Source organism: Quercus lobata, chromosome 3 (assembly GCF_001633185.2).
Source record: "Quercus lobata isolate SW786 chromosome 3, ValleyOak3.0 Primary Assembly, whole genome shotgun sequence".
Lineage (NCBI taxonomy): Eukaryota > Viridiplantae > Streptophyta > Magnoliopsida > Fagales > Fagaceae > Quercus > Quercus lobata.
The window spans coordinates 8,777,423-8,790,582 of NC_044906.1; the positions used below are offsets into that span (position 1 = coordinate 8,777,423).

The 13,160-nt window shown below is 33.7% G+C and overlaps 3 protein-coding genes across 3 annotated transcripts in view; all 3 read right to left on the reverse strand.

The window, feature by feature from the left end:
* LOC115980244 (TMV resistance protein N-like) overlaps nt 1–757 on the reverse strand; it is a 10,688-nt gene extending 9,931 nt beyond the window's left edge. The window contains exon 1 of the mRNA XM_031102520.1: nt 639–757. Coding sequence (XP_030958380.1) covers nt 639–757 — 119 coding nt within the window. The remainder of the gene's footprint in view (nt 1–638) is intronic.
* Nucleotides 758–1,441: 684 nt separating this feature from the next.
* On the reverse strand, nt 1,442–2,559 carry LOC115982263 (cilia- and flagella-associated protein 251-like). The gene has a single exon (XM_031104810.1). It carries the CDS (start codon nt 1,998–2,000, stop codon nt 1,635–1,637), a length of 366 nt encoding a protein of 121 aa, XP_030960670.1. The 5' UTR covers nt 2,001–2,559; the 3' UTR covers nt 1,442–1,634.
* A 2,691-nt stretch (nt 2,560–5,250) lies between these two features.
* Nucleotides 5,251–12,393, reverse strand: LOC115981790 (inactive glucose-6-phosphate 1-dehydrogenase 4, chloroplastic-like). Its single transcript, XM_031104141.1, has 12 exons — nt 12,172–12,393; nt 9,923–10,172; nt 9,494–9,747; nt 9,307–9,401; nt 7,915–8,029; nt 7,546–7,751; nt 7,324–7,432; nt 7,206–7,243; nt 7,012–7,132; nt 6,744–6,946; nt 5,872–6,072; nt 5,251–5,769 (listed from the first exon to the last, which is right to left on the reverse strand). Exons 1-12 carry the CDS (start codon nt 12,274–12,276, stop codon nt 5,532–5,534), a joined length of 1,935 nt encoding a protein of 644 aa, XP_030960001.1. The 5' UTR covers nt 12,277–12,393; the 3' UTR covers nt 5,251–5,531.
* Nucleotides 12,394–13,160: the final 767 nt, after the last annotated feature.

A 13,160-nucleotide genomic window follows, 5' to 3' on the forward strand; every position in this document is an offset into this window, starting at 1 on the left:
CAATCGTGAAAAATCCTTGATGGCATAAGACACCAATAATTAGCACCATTAATACTTTGTATATAATCTGCACTTGTTCTCCTACAAATTGTGGTGCAAAATAAATCAAGAAAAAGGGTGTTTAAAGGCAACTCTCCACACCATAAATCATCCCAAAAATGAATTGGGAGTTATATCTCCAACTTTAAATCTGATGTATTTAGATAAATTCTACAACCACTCCTAACATGCTTCCAAAGGCTCACTTCATAGATTCCCCACACTATAACTGAACATCACTCACTTCATCCCTTTTCATATTTACTCCCTAATACCCTTCTCCATAGAAGATTCCTCTCCATACCATTTTCCTAACAAAACTTTCTTAAAAGTATCAACTATCAAACATCCATATTTCCATACCCATTTTTCTAACAAGACTTTCTTAAAAGTATCAACTATCAAACATCATAACCCAATCCACTATATTGAATGGAGGTTCAAATTATCTTGCAACTTACGGTACTTTCCTTCATTTCCTCTCACACCAAAAAAAAAAAATCTTAATCCTTTTGAGCTTTGGGAACATTTACAACCGTTGGAAAAATAGTCGTAAAGTAGATTTCTAGATTGTAAAGAATATTTTTGACTAAAGTAACTGGTCTCTCCTTTTGAAAGATACAAATTTTTCCATCCTAGCAGCCTTCCTTTTTTCCTCTCCAATAGCAGATTCCAAATAGGTTTGGACAAGCTCACGAAGATGCAAACCCAAAGACATAGACACTTCACACCAGATCAATTGACTGCCACTAATGACTATACTTTGGGAAGATATTTATCCCCGAAGTTTCATGTCAAAGACTTGATAGAAAGCTAAAAACTTTCAAAATGTGGTGCTGATACAACACAAAACTGCTAACACAAGCACTGCTCAATTTTTCCTTTACACAAGAAAATTTGCTGAAATCAAACTCAAATATTTGCATGATATTAGCAAACAAAGGCCTGATAGATATTAGCCCTTGAACAAATTAGGCCTGTTTATAAAAGCATGCTAGAGTTTGAGTGCACCAAGTTTGGGGCAAGTCCAATTTGCGCCAGCTAAAGCTATAAGGTACTAACTATACCTCTCTCTGTTAGACTTTCTTGCCCCAATGTCCCCCTTACTAATCAAAATCTTCCATTTGGTGAAAAGAGTGCAACTATGCCATCTTAGCAGCCAGACCATGACAAAGTACAAAGACAGAATTTTGAACAAAAGTTAACCTCTCTCTTTCACTCTCCCCTCTTTTTCTTTAGTTGAGTAGAACAACTTTTGTTCTTTTCCTCATTTTCAATTCTAATTTTCGGTGTTAGGGGGGGACCAATTTTCTCCTTTGAAAGTTATGGATTCCTACACATGGCATTATGATCTATACATTATATACGACTGATGACTGATGAGAGCCAAACATGAGGTAAATGTTAGAGACAAATTCACATTTGCACATGCAAAATGATGTGTACTACAATTTTTTTTACATAGCATAGTGGGGCATTCTCAAAGCAATACAAAACTATGGTCAACCCATTAAGTAAATATGCATAAAATCATATATAGGAGGACCACTTCGCTTCAACATGCACGATATCCACTGCACTTGCCCATAACTCTCCTACAAAGAAAGATTTAGGTCTAAACCACCACCACCTCTTCCTTCTTCATCCTCTTCCTCATCTTTTTCTTCTTTATTAGAAGGACCTGCTTGGGTTTTTGCACCAGGAGTATTCTTAGACTTATCATTATCCTCATCCTCCTCTATGAAATCTTCTGGTTGGAACATAGGATTCCAGACCAAGATTTCTTTATCTTTCTCAACTTTCTTATCTTCTTTCTCAGTTGAGTTAGCACCAGTCCTCATCAAAAGATCTCGTACTTCACGTGTGCTTCTAATCAAAGCAAAGAACTTTTCCATCTTCTCCTCTTCATTTTCTTCTTCTCCTTCCTCCTCCATCTTCCTCTTCTTTCTTTCTCCTTCCATATTTTGTAGTGTGTCTATATGTTTGATAACAACAACAAATGGAGCATATAATAGATATTCTTGCTCTCTAATGCATAGACTTTAATGAGCTAAAATATCAGAGAGAGAGAGAGAGAGCCTATTGAGAACAAAAGAATAATAAGAAATGGTGTGTATAATAGATTTTTTTTGCTCTCTACTGCTTAGTTCTTTGATGAACTAATGTATCAAAGACAGAGAGACCCTTTTGAGAACCAAAAAAAAAAAAAAGGAAGAAGGTGAAGGAGAAAGAAAAGAGACTACAATCTTTTCATGTTGCTTACAGCTTGAATAAAGAGTGAGAGATGCAAAGGAAGAAAGAAGAAGAAGAAATGGAGTGCAATAGATATTTTTGCTCTCTAAATGCTTGGTTCTTTTATCAACTAAAATATCAAAGTGATAGAGTGATATAGACCTTTTTGAGAATTTAAAAATAAAAAGAAAAGAGACTACAGATTACAGTCTTTTCCTATTGCTTAGTGCTTGATTAGAGAGAGAAAGAGAGAGAGAGAGTGGTGCAAATGCGATAGAATAGTATTTGTTCTCTCTTGCCTTGTTGCCTGGATGAATGAACCATAATAAATAATGAAGGTTGTATTGGGTTCTCTGACCTTTTCTGAATTAAAACTTAAACCGCGTTTGGTTTTTTTCTATTTTGCTGAATCAAAACCGTGTTTGGTTGACCCTACTATATAGTATTACCATTCACCACCACATTATTGTATAATAAAAGTCATTAATAGAAATTTTGCAATTGACAATAATGTCCATTTGATCTTATTTTATAGCCTGCTTGGAAGATATCTAATAATATAAATAACAAAATGTGGCATATTAGTAAATTAGCTTATTTTGGCTGACCCAAAAATGAATAATTGCTTGCGTATGCCCATGACATAATGCTTTTTTTTTTTTTTTCTTTTATGAATATGACATAATGCTTCGTACCTACTTTATGTGACGCTCGTATTCCTGACGTATTACTAGTGGCCATCTTGCTAAAGACTTTTTTTGATGAACCTGCTGGTAAAGACTTGATTCATTGGTGTAATAATTATTGTCATGATGATGGGTCCACTTGTCGGACCAGTATGCTATTGACAAGTCATATTTTTTTTTATGAGGCTATATTTCTTTGGACGGCCTGGTTTGGGTCCATTACACATTAACACTAGATCTATTAAGGCCGCTATGTGTCAACGTTCTAACGTGAGTTTTGGTTCCAAGCCCGATTCTAATATCTTATAAGAAAAATTAGATAATGCTTACTTATTACGTGTATGTTTAACTAGCTTATTTTTTGTTAACTTATTTTATTATTTAACTTATTTTTTGTGAAATAATTATTGTCATGATGATGGGTCCACTTGTCGGGCCAATATGCTATTAACAAGTCATATTTTTTTATGAGATTATGTCATTGGACGATTTGGTTTGGGTCCATAAGTCCATTACACATTAACACTAGATCTGTTAAGATCGCCATGTGTCAACATTCTAACGTGAACACTGGTTCCAAGTCAATTCTAATATCTGATGAGAAAAATTAGGTAATGCTCCTTATTACGTGTATATTTGGCTAATTTATTTTTTGTCAACTTATTTTATTATTTAACTTATTTTTATTACTATTCATAGGTCCTACTACACTTTTTGATACTATTAATAAGTCTCATTATACTCTTTCAATTAATATTTACCTTTATCTACAGTACTTTTAGCAAAGAAATTTCAATTTCAACAAAATAAGCAAATTCCAAACAAACTCTACAAAGCTGTTTTTGACAAACTATCATAATACATTACTTATTGCACAATTCATTAAGTCATCTAGATTGATCATGTGACTATTAATAGTCAAAGAATTTTGCCACTTAAATCTTTTCCGAATTTTCTCTAGTGTGATCCTTTAGTACGATGGGGAACATTTTTATTCAAAATTATTGAAGTGGGATGTGCAGAGATTTTCTTTCTTTTCTTTGTTTTTTTCTTCTTTTTTTTCTTTGGGAGGGCTTCAGCCACTCCTTTTCTTCTTATACTCCCACAAAAGTATGAAAAGAAACTGTTTTTGAAATGTGATGTGCATGTGAAATGTGCCATTCCAAGTTCCAACTACTATCTAATTGTACTCAGTACTGACTGGTAGGGCATAGATTCATTCAAAGATCCCAACTTTTTTTTTTCTTTTTCTCCTTGTTCTTTCTAATGGCCGACCTCTTGATTAGTTGATTTGAACTGATGCAAATTTATTCTATTCCAAGAATATAGAATTTATAATGAGCCAACTTCTCAAAAAATATAATAATAATAATGAGCCAATACTATCTCTTGGGCTCAAGTAGACAAGATAAGGTAAATAAGCCTTTTAAAATCTTACACCTTACAAGGCCCATATTGGCCATGATTATGAATATATATATATATATATATATATATATTAAAATCTTATATATATATATATATATATATTAAAATCTTACATGCATTACATCACTGTTTGTTGATTAGGAATCACCGGATTTGAAAGAAGATTAGTATGATAAAAAAGGATTAGAAGCCACCAACTAGTAAAGAGCAAATTGGTGAGTACGTTTGAAAGCACTTTACTGATTGGTAATTTGTTGAAAGTACTGTTAGAAAAAAAAGAGGGCAAAAAGTTTTTCTAGTATTTAACCCCACTAAATAAGCTTAAGAAGCCAAAAACTTGTTTTTAGTGTCAAACACACTAGTAATTAGTAAGTCAAAGGTGAGTCAACCAAGTCAATGGTAAACCTGATTTTCACTTCAATTCCAAAACAGTTTAGCCAAGTTGTAGGTCTAATTTTCCATCTTTCAAAATAAAGCATATCCAGCCAAAAACATTTTTCTCAATCATCCAGATTTTCCCAATAAAAATAAAAATAAAAATGTCCAACCCGCAATTCTAGGGTAGGGCCCATTTTAAAAATGATTAAAATATTCAGGAACCCCATTTCCCATCACTTTGATAGATCTGAGAATATATATCCCATTATTAAGTATGGATGCATCATGGATGATGGGGCCATGAATGAATCAACTTTCCTGAACTTGTTGGATTTTGCTCAAAAGTAAAGCTGTACAAACTCATTAGTTATCAAATCATGAAAATAAAAGCACATGGTGCAATTTTAAAAACAAATGCCCACTGACAAACATTATTGCCCTGGTAAAATATCTATGGAAGAAGATTTTGTGTGTGAAAATTTAACTGCAGAGAATCGATAATGATTTGTCAAATTTCACTGTGAAATAATTCAGCTCAGAAGACACTTCCAAGACTATGAGGCATCAAAAAACCATGCAGAACTGAGGTAATAACAATCAAACCGACAAATTCAACCCAATGCCCTTCATATCAGCCGCTCTAATACCAAACACATTGACACAAAACAAATTTTGCAGTCCAGATAGTGAAATGATTAACATATGTATCACATATTATGTGTAGTTGGTTGTGTATAATGCAACAAGAACTTACCACAGAAAGCCTTGCTAATCTTCCCCCCATGGAACCCCATGTTTAGCCCAAAGATAGTATGCTCCAGTTGGACCTCTACCCCCCAATTCATACAGTTCTGGTGCTACGTTTTTCCTGTCAATTTCATGCAGAACTGGAGTTAGAATATTCCACGCAGCTGCAAGCTCATCGCTTCTCATGAATAGATGACTGTCACCATCAATGACATCAAGAAGAAGATGCTCGTATGAATCAGGAACCTCCACTTTATACCTACAGAAACACAAGTACATTTATTAAACAATAAGCAGATTGACAGTGTTGTGATATAATCAGTTGTATTGCAACAAATTTAAGTAAAAGTCAAGTGCTTACTTGTCCTTATAGAGCAAATTCAGTTCTGGAGAGTCCAACTGTAACCCCAATCCTGGAATCTTATTGTTAACTCTGACTAGAATGGCTTCATCAGGCGCATCACGCAGAATCAGCTCATTAGTGGCAAGGTCAATATTATGCCCAACACGTTCACGATAAAGGTTTCCAGGAACACGATGAAACTGTATACGAATCTCCACTCTGCAATGTACAGCTAATCTTGGTAAGAATATATACTGTTAAGCTAATCTAGTTTAAACCAATTCTACACTAGTAGCTCATAGAGAGTAATTATAATTTTCTTCTTCATAGACCAGTAATTATCGATATACTTGTAAGGAAATTCGGGCATACATGCATTCATATAAATAGCCTTAGATCAGTTTCTAAACATAGAATTTGGGAGTTCACAAAAAGCTTCATCTTGGTATTTACAAATGACCCAGATAAAAGAAAAAGAAAAAATGAATCACAAAATAATAATAATAATTTGTCAATTTATCCTGTTCCAACTTAAGTTGAAATATCATTAAATATTTAACATTTCCAAAATCTGCCGAGTCAGCAGAATAATATAACAAAACATAATTTCTCTACAACTTTCTATCAAATTTCTACTCCCAATGAAATTAAATTTCAGATGATTCCATTTTACATCAAACTTTGAGGACAAAATAACAATCACTAGACTTAGTACATTAAAGGGAGTAAAAACAAAGGCACTGTCAATTCCTAAAAAACAACTCTACCCAAATACAACTTTCTGTCATTAAGAAGAATCTAGAAATTGGTGCAATCAGGCAGCAGACTCTAAAAATTTGACCAATATAGGTGATGTTGGCATACAATAGAATTGCTACAATACATCTTACCGGTGTTTGATGAGTCCCAAGCCAGCTTTGATCAAAAAAGGCACACCATCCCACCGAGCATTGTCTATGAATAATGCAGAAGCAAAATATGTAGGGGTCAGACTGTTTAAATATACATCAACCTTGTCTCCAGTACTTGCTTTATACTGGCCAAGAATTATATCGCTTGGTTCCAATTTGCGAATTGATCTCAGAACCTTGACCTGAAAAGAAGCTTTTCACCAATATAACTAGATGCATTGAAATGCTCTATAACATGCATGCGTACCTTTTCATTCCGAATATCTTCACCATCAAGACTTATAGGAGGTTCCATGGCAAGCAAAGCTATTGTCTGGAGTATATGACTGTGTACTATATCACGGATGATGCCATAACCATCAAAATACCTGCATAAATGGTCAAGAAGAATATAAAATGATATCTTATTGGTTATACCCTAGAGACAGCCTTTATGATTACCTTCCTGTGGGCACGGCCAAGTCTTCTGATAAAATGACCTGCAATAAGTTATTTCACAATTCAGTGAATATTCAGTATATTGCATTAGGAACATGTTGATGTTATTATAAAAAGGTACCTGCACATTGCGTATATAAGTACGGCTCCACAATGGCTGAAAAACTAGATTAGCAAACCTCAAAACTGTAAGGTTTTCAATAAGGTTTCTTCCTAGAAGATGATCAATCCTGAAATAAGATTGTGTCAACTTGTAAAGTGATGGATCAGAATAAATTAAATAAATGTGTTTTTGTGCACATATGTGTATGTTAAAAAAATAATAAAAGCTGTGCATAGACACCTGTATAGTTGCTTCTCCTGAAACTTAGAAAGAAGAGACTTTGTCAGCTGATGAGAAGTCAATGCATCAAAGCCGAAAGGTTTCTCAATGATTATACGATTCCACCCCTTTTGGGTTTGTGCATTACTGGCAAGACAGGATGCAACATCTAGAAGTGCTTCTTGTGGCACAGAAAGGTAAAATATCCTGTTAGCTTCAGATTTTCCCTGAGATAGTAAGTTAGTACAGAATTATCTAATATGTATATTGGAAAATTGAAATATTAAGCACAAAAGTGTTCCTTAACACATTAGCGCAAGTTTATGTGTTATTAAGCACAAAGGTGTTCCTTAATACATTAGCGCAAGTGCATGTGTTCTTCAACTTTACCTCAATCTGCTCCATCCTGGCGTTGAGCTTTGACATCCCATGTTTATTGTCGTGACCTCCATTAAGGTAATATGTTCTACTGAGAAAAGCATCCATTTTATCCCCACAGTTTGATCTGCAAATTATTTTTAATCTTGATGATTAATGCAAACTTTGAATATTGTTGAAACTTGACCAACCACAGGATAACTCACAGATGATATTTTTAATGCAATTATATAGATACCTATATAAGACAAAAATGTGACATCAAGTTTTGGATAAATGCATTGCCTTTACTGTATTTGAGAATCAGAAATCCTTCTAACAATGGGTACTATGAAATGCATTCCCTTGATTACAAATGAAAATCAGTTCATGTACTTCTTGCTTATCAATTGAATGTTCCAGTATATAAATCCCATTTTGAAAATGAGCATAAACCTCAGTCAATAATTAGTACATTGTTAGTTCACATAGTCCATAAGATTGGCTTCTCCCACCCTCCCTTCCTAATAGAATTTGCATGCAAAGACCTCAGAGTCATGTTTAAGGGATTCAATCCAAGTTGTTAGCTGTTTCACAAGCAATAAGCTATCAAGCAGCTTACAGAATTGTGTTTGCATTCCATATGAAAATTTTAAAAATAGTATAAGATCAAGAATATTTTTTTGATAAGTAATAAGAAATAGGACAAAGTTTAGCAACCTTAATCAATTAAATAAACATTAATACATATTTTAAAAATCTAGCCGTTGAATTTCATATTTTTTACGCTCTTAATACAAATGTCAAATTTTGTGTCAATCGGATATAATTTACTATATGATCTATAAACTTATATTTTATACATAATTTTAAACTACAAAAACTTGCAATTTAAACAATTTATTGATGACATAGCTATTGAATTTTAATTTTCTAAAAATTTTGCAAGCATGGAGAATATAAGAAGAAAATGTAATCCAATGGTGGATTTGTCAAAATTCACCTCCAATAAAAAGATATTGAGTAAGGTTATAGTTTTAGGCTACAACTAATTTTGTAACTAAACTTTGTCCTAAGAAATATATTAAAATTAAGAAAAGACATGTCACCTGAGTATACAGGAAGTATACATCAGGGACAAAAAACAATCAAGTGCATAACGTGTGCAAAAGTCCATTAAACCACAACAAAAAAATAAATAAAAAAAAAATAAAAAAATAAAAAACCTAACACTGCAACCCTGTCCAAAAGAGTCTAAAAGAAAAGGAGTTTAAGGTCTGAAACTGTTTTTTCTGAGTCCTCAAAATGCTAGTTATTTCTCTCCCACCAAAGGCACCACATCAAGAAATGAAGAAATCATAAAAAATAAAAAGCAAAAATGGATGGTAGAAGCATGAAATTTCTTAGGTGATATGAAAATCATACTGATGATCAACCCGGCAAGTTAAAGTAGAAGCTATAATGGATCTCAGCTCTTCATCGGTCAAATCCTTTCTTGAGTAACCAAAAATACCTACATTCTGAAGCCATGGAAAAGCAGAACTGAGATTATGATTGATTAAATTTAGAAAGAAAGAACTCCAACTGAACAATGATGTATAATTTGTTCTACCTCAGGAAGAAAGCCACTGTAATACAGAGCAAATAATGCTGGAAAAACCTTTCCCCTAGCAAGCTCACCAGTGGCTCCTATGACAGCAATGCAGAGTGATGGTGCTTTACTATCCTCAATGGAAGAACTGGAGGAATGTGTTCGCTGGAAAGCTTTAGATTCAATAGAAGTGACAACTTCCGTGGAAACATCTGGTCCATAATTTTGGGCAGAACTTTCTTCAGGTGGTTGAGTTGAAGTTGTTTCAATAGAATCTGCCAGTGTCACCTATGTTAAGTTTTTTATTGAGATGCCCCAAAAAAAAGGGTTTTGGACTGAGATAATTCTCAATTTGAACATAACAAATAAATCACATACGACATTAATCTCTACTGACATAGAAAAAGTAATGATAACAAGCGTACTTAGTAATATAAAGCTATGGCTAACCATTGTGCAAGTTTATAACTTGTCCTTCACATGATGAAGTTGTTTCCAAATGATTTGCTAAATGATCTTTCTCTTGACTTCTTATACTCTTAAACTCATGTGCTGGTCCACATTTTCTATTCCTCTGCCAAAGGTTTAGGCTCTCAATTATCCATAGTCTTAGGCCATAAAATCTTCGGCAGAAATTGGCACCTCCACCATAGCACACAAGGCGACCACCTGTTAAGGAATGAATGTTGTTTAATGCACCCTACATTCAACACAAACAAAACAAAAAATTTACTCTTCTTTACATTTTTTTTTTTTTTTTTTTGGGGGTGGAGGTGGGGGGGGGGGGTGGGGTTGGGGGAGGGGGGAAATGCCTAACATGGGTTGTCAATGCTGTCGACAAGATAAACGATAAGTTATGTTCAATCAAACATTTCTGTGAAGTAATCCTATAACCATTTGTAATATCAAAAGGTGGAACAGAACCAAAATATACAAAAAGGAGTGGAGCTGATTGATTCACAAAATGATCTCTCTCTCTCTCTCTCTCGGTTAAAAAAAATTGAAAAAACCCTTTCTGATTTCTTTTATTTGCAAAGTTGAATTCCATCTCAGAATTGGAAAACATTAACAAGTTCCAAGATTGCCTCTCCAATTGTATTTTCCCAATCTTCTTATAGCTTTTAAAATTAACTAGGCTGAAATGGTTTTGAATTTAATACATTGGACAGCAGAATTTTGGCCCTAGGAGATTCAACATAGACAATATACTTATGGTTCAATTCAAATCAAAACTTCTAATTTCCCATTGAATAGCTAACTAAATTACCAATTACTCTAAAAGCTTAATCTGATAGACAAGGATGTAAAAATATAAAAATATAAAAATATGCACTAAATTTTACTCTTATTTACTTATATGCACCAAGCTTTATTCTTATTTACTTATATAAAAATATAAAGAAAAAAAAAATGCACTAAATTTTACTGCTTTAAAATTCAATAAACCTCGACTATGAATGGAAAAATAGTTTGGTTGCTAAAATAAGGAAAGAAAACAAAATTTTGAGCATTTCATTATATTTTATCCTTCTACGTTTTTTCATAATTGAACTCTCGCTTCAGCTTACCTAAGCTAATACCTTCAACGAGACAAGTAATAAGTTCACTTTCTTTTCCATATCTCTCTTACTAAAAGACCCAACATCCAAATTAACAAAATCTGGACCATTTCAATCTTCTTTCTCTTCTTTGGTTTCTCATGATTGAACACTCACATTAGCTCATTTGAGCGCAACTAAGCTAATAGCTTCAACCAGAGAACTAACAATCACTTTTTGTTCCATTTTCCTCTTATGAAGAGACATCATTTAATAACAAAAAGTGGACCATTACATTCTTTTGTTGACTTTTGGATTTCTTATAAAATTGAATTCTCACCTCAGCTCACCTAAGCTAATCGGTTCAACAAGACAAGTAATAAGCTCGCCTTCTTTTTTCCATTTTTCTCCTACAAAAAGACCCAGAATCCAAAATAACAAAACTTGGACCATTTCATCCTTTTTCCTCCATTTGGGTTTTCTCACAATTGAACTCTTACCACAGCCCATCTAAGCTAATAGCTTCAATAAGACATGTTACAACCTCATTTTCTTTAACATTTTTCTCACTAAAAGAGCCAAAATCTAAAATAACAAAACTTAGACCATTTCATTCTATTTTCTCCAATTGGGTTTCTCACAATTGAACTCTCACCTCAGCTCATCTAAGCTAATAGCTTCAACAAGGCATGTAACAACCTCATTTTCTTTAACGTTTTTCTCTCATTAAAAGAGCCAAAATCCAAAGTAACAAAACTTCTATTTTCTCACAATTGAACTCTCACCTCAGCTCATCTAAAGCTAATAGCTCCAACAAGACATGTTACAACCTCATTTTCTTTATAATTTTTCTCTCACCAAAAGAGCCAAAATCCAAAGTAACAAAACTTCTATTTTCTCCAATTGGGTTTCTCACAATTGAACTCTCACCTCAGCTCACTTAAGCTAATAGCTTCAACAAGACTTGTAATAAATTCACTTTCTTTTCCATTTTTCAATTACTAAAAAAGACCCAAAATCCAAAATCTTAACTTTCTTTCACTTTCCCACAGTTTTCCCAGAAACCAAAAACCCCATTTTACTCTATATTTGTAAAACCATACATACATACATACATATAATATCCACATGTGTTTGTGTGTAGCTGATTGGAAAACTCACCGGGAAGTTACAAGGAGGGACTTTGAGAGGAGTTCGGGAGCAGAGAGAGAAGGATGTGGAAACTGAAGATTCCGCCAAGGGAATTGAGAAAGAACAAAAAGACATTGACACCCTTTGACTTCTTCTGGGTTTTTCTTGAAGGTGTGTACTTCTGTTTAAGGTACTAGAAATTGTGAATACAGACACCCACCAAGAAAACAAAACAGTGGACGGTTGCAAATTATGGCCTATGGTGTCGGGTGTAGGAGAGACAGTCTGTGGATATTTTATTTATTTTTATTTTCTTGAGAAGGGATATTTTTTATAATAATGGCTAATCTTTGTTTTTTTCATGATTAATTGATATCTTATTACAATTATACCAACTTCCACTAAAAGTTATCATAATTTTTTAACAGAGTTTAAGATAAAGCCTCATCTGACATTGGTATATATTCCCTTGATTAACCTAAAGCAGATAAGTTACCCGTCTACCATAAAGTTTTAGAGAGAATTTTAATTTACCGCCAAGGATAAGGTCGTGTCATCATCTAGATGGGTCCAATGCTACTAAGCCTCAGACCCATTCAAGTCCTTCCACCAAACTTACTTTTCCCTTGTCCTAGAAATGCTTCATCACCACCCCTACTACAGTGAAGGAATACACAAAAATATGGCTCATTGTTACCTTGGAATTTTTTAGTGGAGTTTGAGACAAAGCCTTAAGTGATGTTGGTGTACATCCCCTTAATCAACCTGAGAGGATAAGCTACCATAAAATTTTAGGGAAAATTTCCTACCAAGGGTAAGGTTGTGTCATAATCCAGATGGGTCCAGTATTACTAGAAACTAGACCCTATCCAAGTCCTCCCACCAAATTGACTCTTCCCTTGTCTTATAAATGCTTCATCACCACTCCTCCTATAGTGAAGGGATACACAAAAATAGCTCATTGTTACTTTGGAATTTTGCTTTAAAACAAATTTAATTTACTAACTTAACACCTTCAG

Bases quoted from the DNA above. Each gene is read 5' to 3' on its own strand.
- LOC115982263 (XM_031104810.1), bottom strand. From the start codon at position 2,000: ATGGAAGGAGAAAGAAAGAAGAGGAAGATGGAGGAGGAAGGAGAAGAA.
- LOC115981790 (XM_031104141.1), bottom strand. From the start codon at position 12,276: ATGTCTTTTTGTTCTTTCTCAATTCCCTTGGCGGAATCTTCAGTTTCC. The intron at 8,030-9,306 runs GTATGATTTTCA...AATAATTTGCAG, and splicing joins ACTTGCCGGGTTGATCATCA to ATCAAACTGTGGGGATAAAA. The intron at 7,244-7,323 runs GTACCTTTTTAT...AACTTATTGCAG, and splicing joins CTTATATACGCAATGTGCAG to GTCATTTTATCAGAAGACTT.